The sequence below is a fragment of the Seriola dumerili genome, unplaced genomic scaffold (genome assembly GCF_002260705.1).
Source record: "Seriola dumerili isolate Sdu_G_001 unplaced genomic scaffold, Sdu_1.0 BDQW01000331.1, whole genome shotgun sequence".
Lineage (NCBI taxonomy): Eukaryota > Metazoa > Chordata > Actinopteri > Carangiformes > Carangidae > Seriola > Seriola dumerili.
Window position 1 is genome coordinate 4,288,063 of NW_019174586.1, and position 20,411 is coordinate 4,308,473.

The 20,411-nt window shown below is 37.9% G+C and overlaps 1 protein-coding gene across 1 annotated transcript in view; it reads right to left on the reverse strand.

Moving 5' to 3' along the window:
- rxfp1 (relaxin/insulin like family peptide receptor 1) overlaps positions 1-20,411 on the reverse strand; it is a 64,225-nt gene that overhangs the window by 10,242 nt on the left and 33,572 nt on the right. Inside the window, exons 4-15 of the mRNA XM_022760154.1 lie at positions 12,853-12,958; positions 10,196-10,267; positions 9,085-9,156; positions 7,452-7,523; positions 7,113-7,184; positions 6,849-6,917; positions 6,631-6,702; positions 6,366-6,437; positions 3,827-3,898; positions 2,912-2,983; positions 2,298-2,369; positions 1,134-1,363 (exon numbers count right to left, since the gene is read on the reverse strand). Coding sequence (XP_022615875.1) covers positions 1,134-1,363; positions 2,298-2,369; positions 2,912-2,983; positions 3,827-3,898; positions 6,366-6,437; positions 6,631-6,702; positions 6,849-6,917; positions 7,113-7,184; positions 7,452-7,523; positions 9,085-9,156; positions 10,196-10,267; positions 12,853-12,958 — 1,053 coding nt within the window. The remainder of the gene's footprint in view (positions 1-1,133; positions 1,364-2,297; positions 2,370-2,911; positions 2,984-3,826; positions 3,899-6,365; positions 6,438-6,630; positions 6,703-6,848; positions 6,918-7,112; positions 7,185-7,451; positions 7,524-9,084; positions 9,157-10,195; positions 10,268-12,852; positions 12,959-20,411) is intronic.

Here is a 20,411-nt window from a genome sequence, read left to right on the forward strand (position 1 = left end):
TCCACTATAAGCTTATACATTAGTATGGAGGAGCTTTTGAAACATGGTTTTGCGCATACGGCACAAAAATAAGATAAATGGAAGAAGCTACACTCCTAAAGTGTATATAAACTTCAGGTATATACTGTATTTTCTTAGTTTTAGTTTAGTTTACCTTTCTTATTTTGTTGGCCCACACTAGTACAGATCATAAAGACTATGTTCAGGTTTAAGTAACTAATAGCCTTCACACATGTAGATAAATTCACTTGTTGACCCTGTAATGTTCATCTTTTTCTCCTTGTTGTGCATCAAGCTTTCAATAAATACTTCTGCCTGAGACATCTGAAATACGAAATGTATGAAATGTTCTGGTAACCCTCTTTTCTTCAGCTCACACTGAATATAAGTCAAAGTGATATAAAGATGTTGTAAGTTTTATCTGAAGGATATTTTCTATTATGTTGGTAGATGAGTCATTGAAAATGCAACTATCTAATCAACCATCGACCTCACTGGCATGTAATCTTTGAGCAGTTACTGTAATTTGTGTCAATTTTGTTTTGTGAACAATTTCTTGTAGGATGTGAATCCTTGTATTCAGATGGCAGATATTACATTTTGGAAAGAGAAGTTGTTAGTTTTACATTTAGTATTTATGAGGGTGTCTAAAAGTGTGTGTAATGTGAAACCAGTCTTGATGAAACACACTGATAAGCACACTGGGCACTAGTTTCAAATTTCCTACTGAGTTATGAGGCTTGTTTACTTCTCAATTGTGGAACTTAAGTATTTAGCATAATTTGTCATTTCCACTTCTGCAGTTGTATCTGGCATAATTCAAGAGACTATAATCAGGCCTATAAACACAATGAAGTGGTAATTATAAATGTGGGTAAACTGTGAACCAGTGTTCATTAGGCAACCAGCCATCAATTCCTATTTTTTTTTTTTTGGAAAATGTGTTATTGGGCAGTAAATACTAAACCCTCTACCCCTGTATGACTTGCAGAAATGAGATAATACTTGCTATGCACACACTGTAAGTAACGTGCTTTGACGGTAAGGTAGTTTTACAAGTGAAAAGCTAGTTACACTGACATTATGTGTGTTTCCCTTCCACCCACCTCCCTCCTTTAAATGCAGTAACTTACAGCAGAGGGAAATGATGCACATAGCATGTAGTTTGTTCTCCGAGCGGATGTACGAGCGCATGCAGATGACGAAGATGTTGCCGAAGCAGGTGGTGGCAGACACCACCCAGACAAAGACCCTCAGCACGATGTTGGCCAGCAGATCCTCAAAGGATGAGATGCCGTCAGTGTTCGGCTTGCAGCTGCGCACATGTGGAGCATAGCCGCAGTACTGGAACTTCTTGAAGTAGCTGTGACAGTAGTGGTAACAAAAGAGAAGGGAGTCTATGAGTTTTTGTGTTTTTACAGCCTAGCGGTTAGTCCACACACAATGTAGGATTTATAAACTGAGAGAGTTGCAAAGCAAAAACAGTTAGAGAAAAACAAAGACACAGAAGAAAAGTTCTGGTGATTCCGAGGCAGGATTTGATTTAGATTTGAACTGTGGGCAGCATCAGGTCTTGAGGAGAAATTAAAGATCAAAACTGCCTCAAGTGGCCACTCGAGGAACTGCAGTTTTTGCCGCTTCCTTCATATTTGTCCATGTTGATTTAATTTCTCAGCCTCGGAGGTTGCCGCTTAAGTTATCCACACATTTCAGTGTCAACAGTTTTCATGGAGCTGCTTTCTACCAAAGAAATAGTCCCTGTGAAATAAATCATATTTGCGTAGTATCTGGAGTAACGGGGACCCTGTTTCTCTAAAGAAATGTTGCTTTTGAAAATTTTAAATGTTAAAAATATTTTATTGTTGCAAGCAAAACAAATGAAATTCAGTTAATCTCTAATGCGTTGAGGCAGAGGCAGATATTTCAAAACCTGGAAGAATAACTGCTGAACTGGTGAACAGTATTTCCATTTATTTGAATCTTATTGGAACTTGAACTAAGCGCCATAGAATAGAAAGCCTTGAAGAGCTTCTCTGATTGTATCCGAGACTGAGAAGGAATTTCTTTTCCCTCTGTTGCTTCCTATCCAGGAATGGCATGGGTGTATCTCGAGCTGCACACAGTAAATGGATTACACTAAGCCTGACTTACTCATCTCCCAGCTGGAAGAGAAGCCTGACAGTCCTGATAAGGCTGGCTTGGGACTCACCATTATAAATACATGTGAAAGCCCAATGGTATACATGAGAGTCCAGACCAAATGGTGAGCATTAACAGTATAAACGTTGAGCACTTACATGTGAGTAAGGTATTTCAGAGGTTCAAACATCCGCCGTTGTATGTTTCCGATTTCTATCCCCTCTATGCTCCTGGAGAACATAAAGACATACTGATTTTTCCTTTTGTTTCAGATGATGCACACAAAGACACATTACAGTATAATGATTTATAATTGCACATTATTACAAGAGTATTCAAAAGCGCACAAACTGTCCTCACCAAAGGTTTTCTTCATCAAACAGCCTTTCAACAGAGGAACACTTTTACAAGTCCAAATACATTTTCTTTCATTCTTTCAGAAAAGAAAAGAGTCTTTCAGATTCTGACTTTTGTGTGAACTCCTGCTATTGCCTCAAAAGAAACAGCACATTTCCCACATCATATCCAAATAACACGGAAGCTATGATCAGTGCTGACAGAGTAATGGCCTCCTTCTAGCTTGTCAAGGCCATTTTTCATTTTCATTATCATCATACACACTGTATGTTTGCTCCTCTTCGGGACCTTTAAACATGACAGGAGAGCTCTCCAAATGCCTCCTAGCACAAATGAGACCTAGTTTTTAAACATGCAACACTGTGGTTTTTAATTTGATGAATGTGTCATTCAGTATGAAGCAAGGCATACTTACAACGACTTCAGTTTATGCAACTTGTCAAAGTGGTCGACTTGGAGCTCCTCGATGGGATTGTATGATATATTCCTAAAAAATAAAGATAGAAAACCAAGTAGTGAAAATCAAGAACCTAGTAAAACATCTTTCAACACTGCACTTCTTTATAAATAGATATAACATTGGAGAGATTTCTCTTTGTCAATACACATATTTTTATGCATGTGGCCTGGTTCTCTCAATTAGTTTAACCTTCCTGTCACATACTGCCTCCTGTATATTATGAAGCTGTGTCCTTGCATTATTCTTCTTTAAAGAACACCCTGTTATGGGGGTGCCTCGGTGACTCACCTGGTAGAGCGTGTCTCACTTCACTATTTGAATAAAGGCAAAAATGCCCCAAAAAATAACTTAAAAAAAAAAGAACATCCCGCTATCCTCCCACCTAAGTGTTTGTTTACTGTTAGAGACTGAAGGCAACGTCTGCCTGCTACTCAAAGTTCAAATCCTTAAGATCTTAATGAAATCACAACTCCATTGTCAATAACGTTTATGGTCGGCATTATTTCTGTAATCACCATTCAATATATTTACAATCGGTAATTATCTCTTTCTGCTGTTGTGTGACTAAAAACTCAAGGTTTACAACTTTGAAGGATATTTATTCATATATAAATCATCAAAGGTGCCTTTCCAGCTTAATGCACAAGGCAGTTTAAACAAAGTTCATCCAAAATCTAGGGGAGTGTTTTTTTGTATTCACTAATTTCACTGGACGCTGTGCAGCAAGAATAGCTCGTTTTTTTCAAAATGGTTAACTCTATTGTCATTCCATGATAGCATCAAGAGATACACCCTATTAAACATTCATGGAATAAACACGTGCAAACACAGAACCATATATCTCAGTGTATTAGTGTAAATAGAACTCACAGTTGTAGCAAATCCCCCAGTAAAACAAAGAGATTGGGAGGAATCGCCACCAGTCTGTTGTTGGATAGATCCCTGCACGCCAACACATATCCACATCGGTTCCCCAAAAAGATGAAACAACAAACAAATATTGATGTACAACACTCAGTATCTGACAAATGCACACAGATCTTCAAAGAAAAATCCACCCTATGTGACCTGAACAATGCACACTGAAGTAAGCTCTGCAATTAGTACTTCCTATATGTTTATAATGCAATTCACTTCTTTGGTGCACCCATGGTTTTCATTAGTCCCAATAGCCTGAGCATAAACTTAATTTATACAGCTGCTGGTTTTATGTGTAAAGGAAGAAAGCTATGGTGATAATGATCATAGCTCCAGGAAAGTGTCAATTTCAACAGTCGATAAAAAATGAGAGTGAGAGTCTGAGCTCTAATGAAATATACTGTGGGTTCACGGCATTAAGGTCTACTGAGGATACATGCAGTCCACCCCCTCGGAGACAAAGGGTAAAAGGGATATGGATCACTTCACTGTGCGAGTCCCATTCCCCTTCAGCTCTTTGTGATCATCCTCCTCTCCTGAGTGAAGGTTCTTAAATGTTGAAACACAACAATCAGAAGCTACAGTTTTGAAAAAGAGATCCTGTAACCCTTAATATTTGAGCCGTGACTTTGCTTCAATTCAAACTTCTTGGGGTAAAGTCTGTAATGGAGCCACATCATCTGTATCGACCACAGACTTATATGATGCTCAGTTCTGTTCACTTCTGTCCATATCGCTCTAATGACTTTCCTCTCCTTGTTTCCTTCCAATTATATCCTGGTTTAGAGACAACCACTGCAGCGGTATGGTAATTCAATATTGTCATTTACCAACTATACTGTTTACATAATAATATATTTGTCATATTTCATGATATATATCAAAAAAATGTTCTTAATAATTGATATATTGAATTCAACCATATTTCCCAGCCCTAAACAGAAGAGAAAATGAGTAGGAAATACAAACATATGGTCTTAGTGTTACATGTGTTTGTACAAAGTGTTATTTCGTGTTTTTTTATCCTCAATGTCTTAGTCCATTTCTCAATACTCAATAAGAAATTACAGAATATTGCAGCCTTGTCCTTTAACAAAGCTGCAATATTTTTTCCTACAATTATTTGTAGGAAAAAAGTTTGTAAATTACAAAACATGATGAGCTTCTTGAGAACTGAAGCATTCACAGTCTAGGTGAAATATGTGAACCATTAAGATACTAACTGGTGCTAAAAAAGGATCTTAAAATAAAAATCCACTGAGCCAAAGAGGTTAAATATATATAGATTCCGGAGGCCTGAACAGAAGGGAAACACAAGGCACTTAACAGCTACACTAGTGTTTGGTAAGACTTCGAGGAGGTTTTTCAGCCAACAGTAAAGGACATGAAACTAAAAGAAGTACAGACTGGTTATTAAGACCACAGCAAGAGTGTGCAATACTCAAGAGTATGAGAAAGACATCAAAGGTAAAAAGTAAAGATCTGTAGGTATCTCCTGCAGTTCCTTAGGTGTCAGTAATATGAAAAATACTGATCCACACTGCTACGCTAACAATATTATGACATTATACGATAAAGATAAAAACAAAAAGCACAAAATAACAATGATGGAAATTTTTCTTTTAGCATTTCAAACAATGGTTTGGGAATAGTGATTAATATTGTACAGGTCTAGTTGGGAGCTATCAATAATTCAGGCTTTTCGTCATCTTCTTCCTCATCCTGACAGAATTCATAAGAGAAGTACTCAATATCAATCAGCATTAATAAAAAAACTGCCACAGTTCATGAACTCATTGTGCTATTGTACCTCAAATGTGCAGACTGTGATTAAAATCTTGAAAATTAACACAGGAAAAAGTTTTGGACCTGTCAATTATTTTTTATGTTGTGCTCGTGTTCAACTGGAAATTTTTAGTGATGATGATGCCACGAGTAACATTTTGACCTGACTGTAAACAAAAGGTAAGGAGGTCACCAAAATATCAATCACTCTCTCTTTGAAATATGGACATGAGTTCTGTAAAAAAGGTTGCTCAGTAAAAAAGTGTTGGAAGAACAGAACAACTAGCTCACACATCAACAAACCAACAGACCCAAATGACCATCCCCAGGCTCAAAAGAACAACGAATGCTCTCCATTTACAAAATTACATGCATTTGTTCAATGAAGCTTTCCTCCTAAATGTGGATCATTACACACGTGTCCTTAAATATCCTGTCAGTTGTTGCTTGCAGCTACAGTAGAAGTTTTTAACTTCTTTAACAGGAAGTAACTCCATTTTAAGGTTCACATACTTTTTCAAGCAAAGACTGTGAATGTTACAATTAAAGCCGAAATCAGGATGTGCAAACTTTCTCACAACAGTGCATTTAATGTATTTTTCTATGGTGTTTGTTGCATCACATCAGCTTCTTTTATATATACTGTATATATATTTAGACATTTTTGCCTACAGTTTATTTGCTCAATCAAACAAAATGGACTTACAATTCTCCAAGTTTCTGGAGGACTGAGAAAGACTGTTCATGTATATGGCTGATCCTGTTTCGCTGTAAAACCCTGGAGAAATACAAAAAAAAAAATCATATTACTACTTTTTGATACTTTTCGACCTTCTTTATCCTATTTAACAAACTGCCGGTACTGATTCCACGCACAGACTTGTAGCAGCAAATCAGATTTTGAGAAACTGAAGAACATTTTAAAAAGCAGAAAGTTTGCCTTTACACAGATTATGTTAATTTATACTTACAGAACTGTCAGCATACTGCATGAGCAGAATGAGACATTTCCAATCGCTTCTATGTGATTTCCCTCTAAATCCCTGCAAGAACATGTTATAAAATGTAAGCACACAGACCAAATTTACAGTCACACACCCACACACAGAGAGACGGACAGGATAAAATAATAAAGAATAAATTCATCAAAAAACATGTCAATTTTATGACAGCTTCACATCCTACTTACAGCCAGTTCAATCTTGGCATTTCCTGACAGATGTCATCCAGCTTTGTCAAAGAGTTGTTCAGCAAAACTCTGTCAACCGCAGGGAGAGACAAGAGAGAGACACAACTGTGATGTAGGAAGGTGGAGTGCGTTTTCATTCAGTGTTCAAGGGAGCAACATTCATTCAGTTTAAACAGATCAACAAAGGCTTTTAATTGCAGGGTTTTTGATGATTTGAGAGGAGATCACAGCAAAGCAAAATAGATGTAGGAAATAAAAACTTACAGTAAAACAAGGGAGTTCAGTCCTGAAAAGGTCATGGAGGATATTTGATGGATATTGTTATTTTCTAGGATCCTACAACAACAACAACAACGACAACAACAAAAAAACATACAGTTTCAGCCTCATTAGCATTGATTCAGAGGAAACAGCATCAATAGGTGATGTATTACCTGTATTGAATAATAATAAGAACGATAAAAAACAATTTATCAGTTGGAATTATTTCTCATCATTTCTCACCAAACTGGACCTCTCTGCCTATGGCAAAACAAAAACTATGCATGAAATATTTTATATTCTTTTGCTGCAGAACTTTCCTTCAGTAGAAAATAAACATACAGCCACTCCAGCTTGTGTAAGTCCTGGAACACCCCCGGCATCAGGACAGATATCTTGTTGTAGCTCAGGTATCTAAGAAAGGAAAGACAAGTTTGGAAGATCACCTGAAGATGATGCTCTCTGAAAACTTCCTGTTGAATTTAACACGTACGGTAGCTAATGACTGCAGTTTTAACGGAGCATTTTGTAATTCCTACTTATCTCTGTGATCTTTACTGATTACTATATAAAGTTCACCCTCTTATAATAATGTATGTACGTCTAATCAAGCTATCATTATGTCACTAACAAGGTTTGCCAGAAGTATGACGACACTGAAAAATTACATCTGTTTGTGATTGCTTAACTTTTAACTCCTAAACCACAGCCTTCATTCCTTTGGGCGCACGTTCAATTAAATATTTCTGCCTGGCTGCAGGGATTTGATTGTATTCGGCCACAAGAGCATTAATGATGGCACTGATGCTGGGAGATAAAGCCTGGCTCACAGTCTGCATTTCAAGTTATCTCAAAGGTGCTGAATGGGTCAGAGGTAGCACTAAATGATTAATGGTTTTCATATCTCAATAGAGATTTGAAAGAGTGCAACTTTTAATCACAAATTAAAAATCAACAGTGTCTTAAGAGAGACAGTTTCAAAGTATGTTCACATACTTTTGATGAGATGTTGTAATGTAACTGTCTATCTCTGAGTTCTTCATCTGCTACGTTGTTGCTTTAGTTGAAATTTAGTCAGAGCTACAGTAACAGGGAGACGTATTTACAATATAGCTGTATCTACACACAGCTGCCAGTTCATAGGTACACTTGGCTAAAGCTAATACAGTCTAATAATATACTAATACTGACAGGGGTGTCTATTATTTTGTCCATTCTTTTTATACAATGGGCATAGGTAAAATAACAGAAACACCTCTCTGTATAACACAACACAGCTCAACAGCTCGACAGCACCACAAACTCTAAAACAATTTCAGCACAAACTGAGCATTATAACCTTCATGGTTTATTGCAGGACTGTTGTATTAGACTTTTTTAGTCAACTGAGTGTATAAATCCTTCAGCAATCGGTACAATCTCAAAAATAATTTGAAGACAAGACCTATTGGAGTAGTACAGAGAGAAGGTCAGTTTTTTTTTTTTGGTAAATACTTGAGTTGTTCAACAGCCTTAGCACTCTGGCCTCTCTCTTTACTTTCTTTTCATTTTAATGCACTATACACAACATTTTAGTTAGAGACACAAATTGACTATTTATAGCAAATAGTTACACAGTTAGATATAAATAAAAGACTCTCAGAGAGGCTGAGGATTCTGCAGAGAGAGCTAATGCTCTTTAATAATCACATTAAATTGGAATCAAATCAACAATATCAAATATTATAGTAGTCAAGGTGGAGGTTACGTTTGGCGTATCAGCAGACTAATTGTTAAAGTGTTAGCTTATCATGGCCGCGGTACATGAATGTGTTTGGACAACTGAGCCGATCACTGAGTTGTGAATGAGCCTGTGATTTTGAAGCATGAATGAAGCAGCTGATTCATTTGCATAATTATGTACAAAGAGCTACAGCCTACACAACTGTTTGCTTTATTACTGAAAGGTATGTGTTACAAAAATGAACAAACTCACAGTCTTGTTAGGTTATACAGTCCTCTGAATGCGTCAGGACTCACATCTCGAATTCTGTTGTGCTGAAGGTATCTACGTAAAAAAAAGAAGCACAAAACAGTTTGCAGTTTCACAGTTTGTGAATCTTTTGAATTACCAAAGAGCAAGGAGAGAAAAATTCTATAACCCCTTATCCTGTTGATTTAATGAAAAAACAAAACAAAACACACACACACACACACACACACACACACACACACACACACACACACACACACACACACACACACACACACACACACACACACACACACACACACAAACACAAAAAAAACTTGGCTGTTTTCATGAAAACAGAAGATATTATTCCAGCTGAGAGAAATTAGGTTCTGATATCTGTTTAATGCCAGGCATCAACTTTGGTATCACACACTGTGTGCTCGACAGACCTCGGCTGAAAGCTGTGTTTTGTCTCTTTGTGTATTTTACACACCTGGTAATTCATTTGGATGTTTGTTTATGCATATTTCAGGGAGGTTTTCAATCCAATTGAACTGTCAGAGCAGCGACTGAAGGCTGACACTATGACGCAGCCAAATGGTTCCTGGCAGAGGATCAGACCTACTGCCCTGCCGACACAGTCAGTGGCACTGTGTGAGACTGATAAACAATGTAAGTCGGGAATGAAAGGATCTGTATGCAGAACAAATCAATCACTTCTGTCAGCGTTCCCAGATGTCCTCTTAGCTTATACATATTAGCTTTGTAGTCGTGAAAGTCATTTGTTGTACTTGTCACTAAGAGGCTGCTGTTTTTCTCTGCTCTTTGGTATCAGGAAGGAATTATGCTTTATTGAATGAATAGCTTAGACCCTAATACATATGCATCACGCATTATTGTATGTGTTGCTTAGACTGAAATCAATTCAATTCAATTCAATTCAATTCAATTCAATTCAATTCCAGTTTTACAGCCTTGAATCATAACAGAATAAAGGGCAAATCACTGAAACAGAACAACCAGGAAATACAATAATAAAAATGTCTTAATATCATAATGTAAAATAAAATAAAATAAAATAGTGGGCTATATATTTGAATAACATGCAATCCATAATTTATGGGAAACTCACAGTTTCTGTAGGCTCTGGTACTTAAAGAACGTGTTTGCTCTCAGTTTCTGAAGCCGATTCCTTTGTAGAGACCTGAGGGATAGAAAGAAGCTCAGAATATATAATCAAGCGTGCACCAAGAACAACGCTGATCATGATTCAGTATATTCAGTATTTAAACATCTGACCCGTTCATCTGACGGTCAAGGTTATAATTTTAACATGTGGGTTTAAGAGGGGTGTTCAGGCCTGGGGATTACAAGACCTACTGAACATTACAAACATTCAAATGATAAAAAATAACACCAATACAGCCATATACTCTGCCACTCTTCCAGTAGTGAATATTATTTATAAACTATAAATAAACTTTAAAAAAGACAAATAACAGACAATGAATTATATTCTATTTTCAGATCACATTGTATTTTTCACTGGGGCTCTCGTTTTCTGTCGGTTCAAATGTTTAAAATACCAACAACCCATACTTTTTTTTTTTTTTAAGGTTATTCTTGGGCATTAATGCCTTTAATGGGAGAAGGACAGAGAGATGGACAGGAAAGTTGGACTGAGCCTACATGGCATGCACTCTACCAGATGACCCACCAGGGCACCCCCAACAATCTATACTTTTTCATCTGTGATTACATTTCAATAGACCATAGTGGCACAAGACGGGCTCCTTTAGGTCTTATTTCAGTTTTTATGTAAAGGCGTAAAAGGTAAAAACACTTAAATAAAATGATCACATCTTAATAAAAACACGGCAATGAACTAAAATAAAATGACCGAGTCTATTACCAGGACATTAAATCCATAAACATAAACTGTGGCCTGTAAATTCTGTTATCATCTCGATTCAGATGTTGACTCCAAAGCTTTTAATGGATTAACAGGTGATTAAAAGCTCATCCACTCACTCTCACACTGTCATGTCAAGCTGTTGGAAGTGGTCAGTTTTGGGACTACGCAAGATTATCTTACTGTTGACACTGTCTCTTTGGGCTCGCTGTTCTCAAACACAAACACTCTATGACACTGTATTTCTCGGCCCACTAACACTGAAGACACACTCTGGAGCATTCCTGCAAACAAACAAGCTTTCTTACTAAAACCCACTGGAGCTCATGAACATTTTCCTTTTCTGATCCTAAGTCTTTCTTACTTTTTATTTGTGGTATGCTTGTAGTACTATCCACGCTGGAGTCATAACTGCACCAACCTGCCTGTTCATGAGGAGCTGCATGTTGAGAGATTTGATCATTACATGGGAGATGCAATGATTAGTCGATTGATAGACTATCGGCAGCTATTTTGATAGTTAGATTATGCTTTTAGTCATATCTTCAAAGCAAAAAGCCAAATATGTGAAGATGCGATGCTCCTCCTCGTCGTCTTACATGATTGAAAAACTGAATATCTTCAGCTTTTGGACAATTGGCTGGACAAAACAAACTATTTGAGATCTGTCAGAAATTTAAACAGACATTTTCACTATTTTCTGACATGTTAGACACAAAACAATTAATTGATTGATCAAGAAAAGTAATTGGCAGATTAATAAACAATGAAAATAACAGTTGCAGCCCTAATAAGCATCATTGACTCACCTAACCCTGGCCCTGCCATATAAGGCTACCTGTTGCCATTCACATTTTTGTGAATAAAACCATGTGGAGTGGCCGCATGGTTTCATTCTCAAAAATGTTATTCAAGTGTAAAAAGATTTTCACTCTACGAGCGTGAAAATCCTGCTTTTGGAAATCAGCAGACAAAAACAGTTTGCAGTGTCTGCTTTATTTACCTGCCTGGAGTCGGAGGACAGCGGGCCAGTTGTAGAGCAGATTAAGAGATGTCTGGGAACAGGTAGTCATAACTAAACACCCACTAAATGTTTGTTATTATTTTTAGTGGTATTTTTAAATTGATGTAATACAGTGAACCAACTCATTAATTTCACTTTGGTTGTTCTAAACACCCATTTGTTCTAAACCTTTCCTCAAGAAAATCCTCTAATGGAAAAATAAAGTTATGTGTTTATACCATTTCAGCCCCACCACAAACAGGAGAAAAGCACAATGGTTACAGTACCATGAACAGTAATAGCTACTATGGCTGAACTGGCCATGCTTCACTAACAACAAATTGAAAAAAATATCAAAACAAAACAAAAAAACCCCACAGCACTAAGTGTTTGTAGCAGAAACAATATTTCTCCTGACCCCAAACTGAAAAAAACAAAAAAAATATGTATATGTAATGTAACTTGCTGGTTTTGGGTGGACAATGTGTCTGATCACATGACTGCTTCCTTCCTTCATCTACAGACCAGTCCTGTAATAATATGTTTTGTGTTCTGAAAAAATAAAAATGACTAATAAGAAAATATATATATAAATACATATAACAAAATGTGTGATGCTGGCTCCTACAAGACGTTCAACGACATATGCTGCTCATCAGCTCAGTGTGAAGGGGTTGCATCATCATCACCAAAGAGTCATCTTTAGTTCTGGCTGCATGTAATGACAGTTACTCACAGTGGTAGGGTGGGGTTTTGGAGAGGGGGGGGGGTGTTTGCTACAACACTTATTGCATGCTGTGACAGTCGCAGCCAGGTATGGAGGGCTCCTGGGGCTTTAAATTATTGAAAAAATAAACGGTTATTTTCTACTCACATCATGGTGACATTCATCGCCACCACTGGGATATCTTGAAGCTGTGTGCTGTCACAGTCCAGCTCCAGGTCTCGGCACTGGCAGAGCTCAGGAACGACACCCAGCACTGGAGAGATGGAGGGGAGAGGGAGTAGACATCAGAGGATACATCAATCAACTGGTCATCCTACCAAGTGCCAAAGTGACAAGACTGGAGCTGTTTGTACGAATGGAAACCTTGTCCTGTTGGCGGGGAATATAAGCAGAGATGAAAATAAAAGCAGAATTGATTTGGAGAGCAAACACAGATTGGCAATAGTTAAAAACAGGCCGTGGCTTTTCAAGATTGCTTATTGAACATTCCTGGGTTAATCTACCTTTGATTACCTTTGATTAAATCCTAGATTGGTATGCGAGCTATGATGAAAAGGTGCACATAAGATTGTTTAATTGGGCTTTCCTGGCTCCAATAAAAGCAAATTATAGTTGAGGACACATCAGACTTAGCCACAAGGGGAAGTTAATGAAAGGCCTCCCCCCCGTCAGACTAACACATTTTAATTTACGGAGATAATTGCACATTTGTGACAAGTCATATTTAACTCCCATTTCAACCGACTGAATGCTTTCACAGTCATTATTGATTGAAGCAAGTAAGGAAAAAATATACATATGATTAGACTGAATACTCTCCACAGGTCCACCATTTTTCAGCAGGATTGATTCAAGTATCCTTCAGTATTTATAAAGGTAGTGGCCATATAAAGCACAATTCATTACTAACCCTGTTTATTTGCCCGCTGTCAAATACTACACATTTTTTCATTCCTACAATGGAATTACTGAAACCACCTCCTGACCTGTAAGAGGATGATCAGAAAGTGAACTGCAGAGTTGTTGGCAGTCATAAAGTATTTCATCGTGTGGCAGTGACAATAGCAGATAAACGTTTTAGATAAATAAAAAAGGCAGTAAAAAAAAGCAGACTACTTTTACTTCTGTTGTGATTTGCAGGTGCACCACACCTCTAAAGCTGATGCTGATGATGCACAAAAAAATCGATTTGAACTTCAGTATTATGTTTTGTTCACATTGTAGCTGAAGAGAGGAGAAGAGAACAGGTCAAAAAACAAAAACAACTTCCCTAATCACATCTCTGTGTAGCTTACCATCATGACACTTCCCATTAAATAGCTCCATTGTTATGATTCAAGGACAGGATCCTTTGAACTAACTGAAAAGTCTTTTAATTTTGGGGGGGTTCGAGCTCAACAAGAATTAGACACAAAGTCAAACAACATCTGTGTGTCTATGCTGCTGGTCTGAATACTGCCCTGCTACAGTAAATCTGAATGAGTGTATGAAGATAAAATATGACATTTAGTCGACTTTACTTTTATTTTATGGGAAAACCCTGAAGAAATAAATCTCACTGGCAGTGATGCAGTAATGCAGAGCAACACAAAAGCTCCAACATCAACATTCAGATAACCATAATATATGAGTCCCTGGAAATAGTAATGAAAAGGTGGATGTCCCTGTAAATAAATAATGTTGCGGTTGTCAGTTTGATGCCATTTGAAATGCAGCAAATAACTCCCAATTAAACTAAATCACAGCAATACATTTAATTGCCAGAAGGAAATTTTTGCATTTTATAATCATTACTTTCAGGCTTATGTGTTGGCTTTCATGCAATTATCAAGCGTTGCACTGACATCTCATTGCACAAAAATACCAAAAACATGGGGAAAGTATTTCATGGTCTAGAAAATAGCAACATGCCTTTTGTACAACTCTATATTACCATGAAAATATAGCTGTGTGGTATGTATGTGACATACTTATGGAGCCTAAGGCTTTGAGGCTGATAAACATGGAGAACTGTTGCTATGATTCCCACATCGACCAGTTTAATTATAGACAATCCTAAAGAGTGACTGTAACAATGGTGTTTTAAAAGATTGCTTTGTTGTAAATGGTGATCATTGTGACTGCGCTCTGAACACATAAGGTTTATTTCTATTAAGTGACCGACCGGGCCTTCTTTTGATTTTAAATGAAGTAAACACTGGCTATGGCGGTGGAATCCTGTATGCTCAACAACAGGCTGCAGTCACATCAATATGACTGATTGAAAAAGGCAGGGGAATTGACAGCCAGTAGGCGATTTGAGAGGATATCAGGTGGGAAGCCATCCCCCTTGTTAACCTACCACCCCCCCTTCTCCATCCCCTAGTAGCAGAGAGGGTGCTGGAGCAGAGAGCATGATGATATCCCAGAGTTCAATAAAAAAAAAAGAAAAGCAACTTAAGGTGAAAAGGAGCCACATCCATGGCTGGTATATCAAGCTAAAGCACTTGGTTGTTCAACCTGTGACAAGGTGAATGCTGCAGGACCAGAGACGGGAGGAAAAAACAAGCACGTTGCAGAGGAGTTGATGAAGGCTGAGGTGGTTGCATCATTGATAACAAAATGTGCACAGCAACAGTCGCTCCATAAGAAAGTACATCGCTTCAGAACCTCAGACTTTCACAACACAGCTGAGAAAACAGTAGAAACCGTGACTGCTGAGATGATGAGGGATCAGTTTCTGACCACTGACAGGATGTTTAGGACTGTTTATAAAACTGCAAAATCTGGAGGGAATACACTGACTTAGAAACAGACAGTCCAAGTCCTGAACGGACTGGACATGGGAAGGACTTTCCATTCAGAAAAAATATTCTGCAAATATTGGCCAGCACATAGCAACAGAAATGAGAAAGCAAGTAATTGCAAGGGTTCTAAAATTAAAAGACGTTCATTCTGGTTGATGAGTCATCCACCGTCAGCAAATAATCAGTACAAATTATCTATGAAGAGCATGTAGAGGCAACAGTGAACAGCCACTGACATTATTTTTGGATATAGTAGAGCTCCCTGCCACCATTGCAGAGAAAATTCATACAGTGTTGCTCAATAACATATCTCACCATGACTTTACTGAAGACAAAGGAGCAGCTTGTTTGTTCTGAATGTGATGGTGTCTCAGTCATGCTTGGAAGCAGGTCAGGCGAGTCAACTAGTTTCCTGACATTTTCATTTGACACTGTATGAACCACTGCGTAGAGCTGAGAGCATAAAGGAATTTAGATGGTAAAAAATCCCAAGAGGTCATGTGGGTCATGTAATTAAAAAAAAAAGCCCTGCTTTTAGTGTACTGTAAGAGAGAGAATAAAGCCCTGCATAAAACCTGAAGGTGTATTTATTTATTCAGCAGTCCCTGCTCACGCCAGCATGATCAAACCAATGGTCAAAATAGCACCTAGACTACTAAGAGCTAAAGATTTGTAAGGTTTGTAAGGTTTTATGGCCTCCTGTGTTATCTTTCTGACAGCTTTATGCACTACACAAAAGGATCCAGAGTTTGAGACCATGCATGTGCAGTACGAACAGTAGAAAACATCAACCCTGACTCCAGAGGGCTTTAATACACAGTTGTAAAAAGATGAGTGTAGTAGGGCGAGAAGGAAGATGACTGGACAAAATGGAATTGTAGAACTAGAAATGTCACAGTTATGGTTATGGTGCCCTGTAACAATGGCCGTTGGGAGGTGTACATAGGTGTTTGTGTTGATTGTTGGTAGGGGGTGTTCCCACTGGGCCATGCCTGTTGTTAAAAAACAACAAATCACCTTCTGTTTACAGCCCAGAATGAGACTGGTTGCCACATCAAATCTCACACAACGGAAAAGACTTCTTAAAAAATACTGGTCTGTTTGGAAAGTGAGCATCAGAGAAGAGGAAAATGATAGCCCCAAAAATAGACACCTGAGGATATTTCTTTATTTTCAATCTGTAAGTTATTGAATACAGAAAAGCGACCGCTGAAGAAAAGATTTTCTCAAGATGAGGATAGAGGATATTTGGCTTTAAATTCAAACAAAAGAACTCAAGGTTGATATTAAATAGAGTGCAGAGGTCTATGCTGAGGTCCACAACTGCAGTTTAAGCTATTGCCATTTTCAGTGTAAAGAGACAGGAAATGGAGGAAATCATTATTTAGAAACCCTCCATGAATAGATAAATTATTGTTGTGGAGGGATTTGCATGCCTCTGTGACCCTGGGAGCTGCGTGGGAAAAACTCTTCTCCCAGAATGACACATGGACTAAGTGCAACTGAAAGACCACCATCAAGCTTTGATACTGGTTTCCTTGGAGAAGGCAGGAGAAGACCCTTTTCTTGAAACTGGAACTACAGACGAGCCCGTCCTGCCATTTCTGTGGATGTTACTCTGACATGTACCACCTACCTGAACACTGTTGCAGACCAGGTACACTCCCTAATCGAAACGGTATTCCCTGATGGCAGTGGCCTCTTTCAGGAGGATAATGCGTCCTGCCACAAATGGTTCAGGAATGGTTTGAGGAACACAACAACGAATTCAAGGTGTTGAGTTGGCTGTACAAACAAGTCCGATCCATGGAGGCCCCACCTCGCAACTTACAGGACCTAAAGGATCTGCTGCTGACGTCTTGGCGCAGGATACCACAGCACACCTTCAGAGGTCTTGTGGATTCCTCGACAGGTCAGAGCTGTTTTGGTGGCAAAACGGTGACCTACACAATGTTAGGCAGGCGGTCATAATGTTATTGCTGATCCGTGTATGTAGAGTATTTCACGTTTTAAGTGCTTTTATCAAGAAAGACCTAGACAGTTGTCCAGGATCTATGCTAAGTGTTGTTAATTGCTGAAAATATGGTGGTCAAATATCATTAAAATGGGTCTGAGCAGCGTGCTGCCAAAGTACCAACCAGAAATCATAAAAAATCTGAACACACTTGCTACTCTCTTACGTTTCCTAACTGAATTAGGATGCATCTCCTCTGCTTACAATGCAAGAAATAATTGGGTTTTATGATTTAGATCTAACCTATGGATGTGACCCAAGCAGCTAATTCCTGCTAGGTTTAATTAGTTGCACCACACAGCACTTTGACAGTCAGACTACTTGCAAAGCAATATACTTACAGGTGATGAGCTCACATGGTAGGTACTTTTTCCCAAGCCTGTGTCATAATCAATTTCATACTGGCACTTTGAAACTGAACAACTTCCATATTCACACACTACCTTCATCTGTCAGAAGGTTAGAAGAAACGACATGGGGCTGCTGCTATGTGAAGTCACGAACTGCAAGGATCAATGTAGATGTATGATGCGTTACAAGTAGGGGCAGCAAGGCAGAGAAATGCCTTGATGGACTGATCCCTGGCTTTGTTCCTGGCTAGTGGGAGGTATTTCCAGGGACTTGTGAGGATATTCACAAATCCTTATTTGACACTGCTCATGGTCCTGGAACAGTACTAAGTCGGATCAGATGGCAAGGGAAGCGGAGGACATACATTATATTTGGTTTTGTTCATTAGCAAGGGGTCGAAGGCATAGTGGGTTTGAAACTGCTTTAGCATCTGCAGTGATGTGGGTGTTGTACTGGACTGTCACAGTGAAGAGGGAGCTAACAATGACGACAAAGCTCTTCGTAATGACAAAGTGATTTATCTGCACTTTTCAGTTTGTTACCATAAAAAAGACCACTTGAAACTGAGTTCACTTTCTGTTTAGGGTGAACCTCCATCTTTAAAGGTCTAGTCAAGGGACTTGGTCACTTACACTTTTACACAGTCCAGTTTTCCATTTGTTTTAGTGATCATTTGCGATGACTGCAAATAATGTTAATAACTTTAATAACCTGCATCGTTGTATTGATAAGACAGTGTTAACAGATAGAGTTATAGACATTTTTTCACCATAGAAACATCAGGTTATTATTGCACCCTGATTTGTACTATGGCAAGAAAGGGATTAAGAGACAAAAGCGGAGGTGGAACAGAAGAAGAAATAAGCAAGCAGCATAAGGTATAATAGTAACGCTTTACACAATGCAAATATAAGAAATGAGATTGATAGAAATAAGTAAATGTATTGAATGTACCTAGAAATCATTCCTACAGCATTACTATAATATAATATGGACAATTCAAAGTCCACATCAAACATAATTTCTATCCCACTGCTCCTTAGTATTCTACAACTGCTTTCATGGAGTATAGGCAATTATACTTTGCTTTGAATAATGTAGGACTTTCTGATGACACAGGATTCTTGAAAAGCTTGTAGAGGCTTCATGAAAACGTAAAGAGAACGCAATATCAAAAGGAGAAAATATTGTTTCCCAAGCCAAAGTGTCTTTAGCTGTCATGTTACCCTCCTCCAGATGAATGCAATCCTCTGATCCTTCTTTTTAGACTAGCACACCAGGAAAAACCTGCTGTAATTATTTTTGGAAATACAAAACTTAAAATGTATTTTTTTTTTTGTTATTGTTCACATTAGGAAGATTGCATGGATTCTCAATGAACAGAGCTTGGATGTCAGCGGTCAAATCTACTTCCACATGAGTGGAAGAGTCAAGAGCGGAACATTTTAAACTTTACTGTGAGGAGATAAATTAGCAAAAGTTGATGGAATAACTAAAAACAAAACCTGACACATTTGATTTCCTCTGACTTGTTTTGACTTTCATGTCTGTGATTTTCTAATTTAGTACAGATGGCAAATCAAAAGTATAATTATGTCACCAATCAGGCTGTGCAACAGTCATTTATACAAAGATCAAGTCTGACAAACCAATAGCCAGATGAATTTACAGCTGTCCAAATAAAATGCCTTCGATTAATTAAGAGTAGCTGACAAACTACTGAGTGAAAGTAAATTGATCATAATGGTAGTACTAATATTTTATTTAATTTGCGGGATACATTTAATGAGAAGAGACCTGGTCAAGTTAATGAGAAATTAAATTGATTTGTTTACATGCAGTAGTAAGAAAGGTAAAGAAAGTAAACTCACTCTTAATTTGTAGTGTAGATACATGTTGGGATGGTTATGACATATACATTTGGCAATACTACTGTTAAAATTGATTTCTTCAGTTTACTTAGTACAAACTGTCTCAGTCTTTTCTTTTTTGGAAACAATAATGGGCTTGTTATTCATGAATGCACTATTTATTATACTTAAGTATTTCTGTGCTTTTAAAGCTGCAGAATTGAGCTTGTTTCTGCCTCTTTTGTGCTCTGTTGTGCAAAGGACTATGGTTGCACAGCACGTAAACATCAGCATGACATCATGATGGAAGGTTTTATTATTTTCTCTCTCTCTGTAATATCACTGTTTTCTTTGCAAGGCACACGCTATTTCTCCTCTGTCTTGGTTATACAGTTGCTGCTGTTAGTGCCTGTTGGTTTATATGATGATTGACTGGGCTGTAATTTCTAAAGAGTGGGTCCTAATGGATAACACTTCCTATGACTTTTGAGTTTTTATTTGCAGAGGGAAGTAACTTGCATAGAACAGGAAGTGAAGAGAATTTTAGCTTTGGTATCTATAAGTACAGAGCCCCCTCGTGTCTTGTCAAAAGTTTATGACTTGATCTCATTGTGAGGTATCTTTGAAAAAGAAAAAGTGATTCTTGGCTCCTCAGTCAGTGATGAATAATCTTTACGCTGCACGACTGTAGCTTCTGGGATTCCA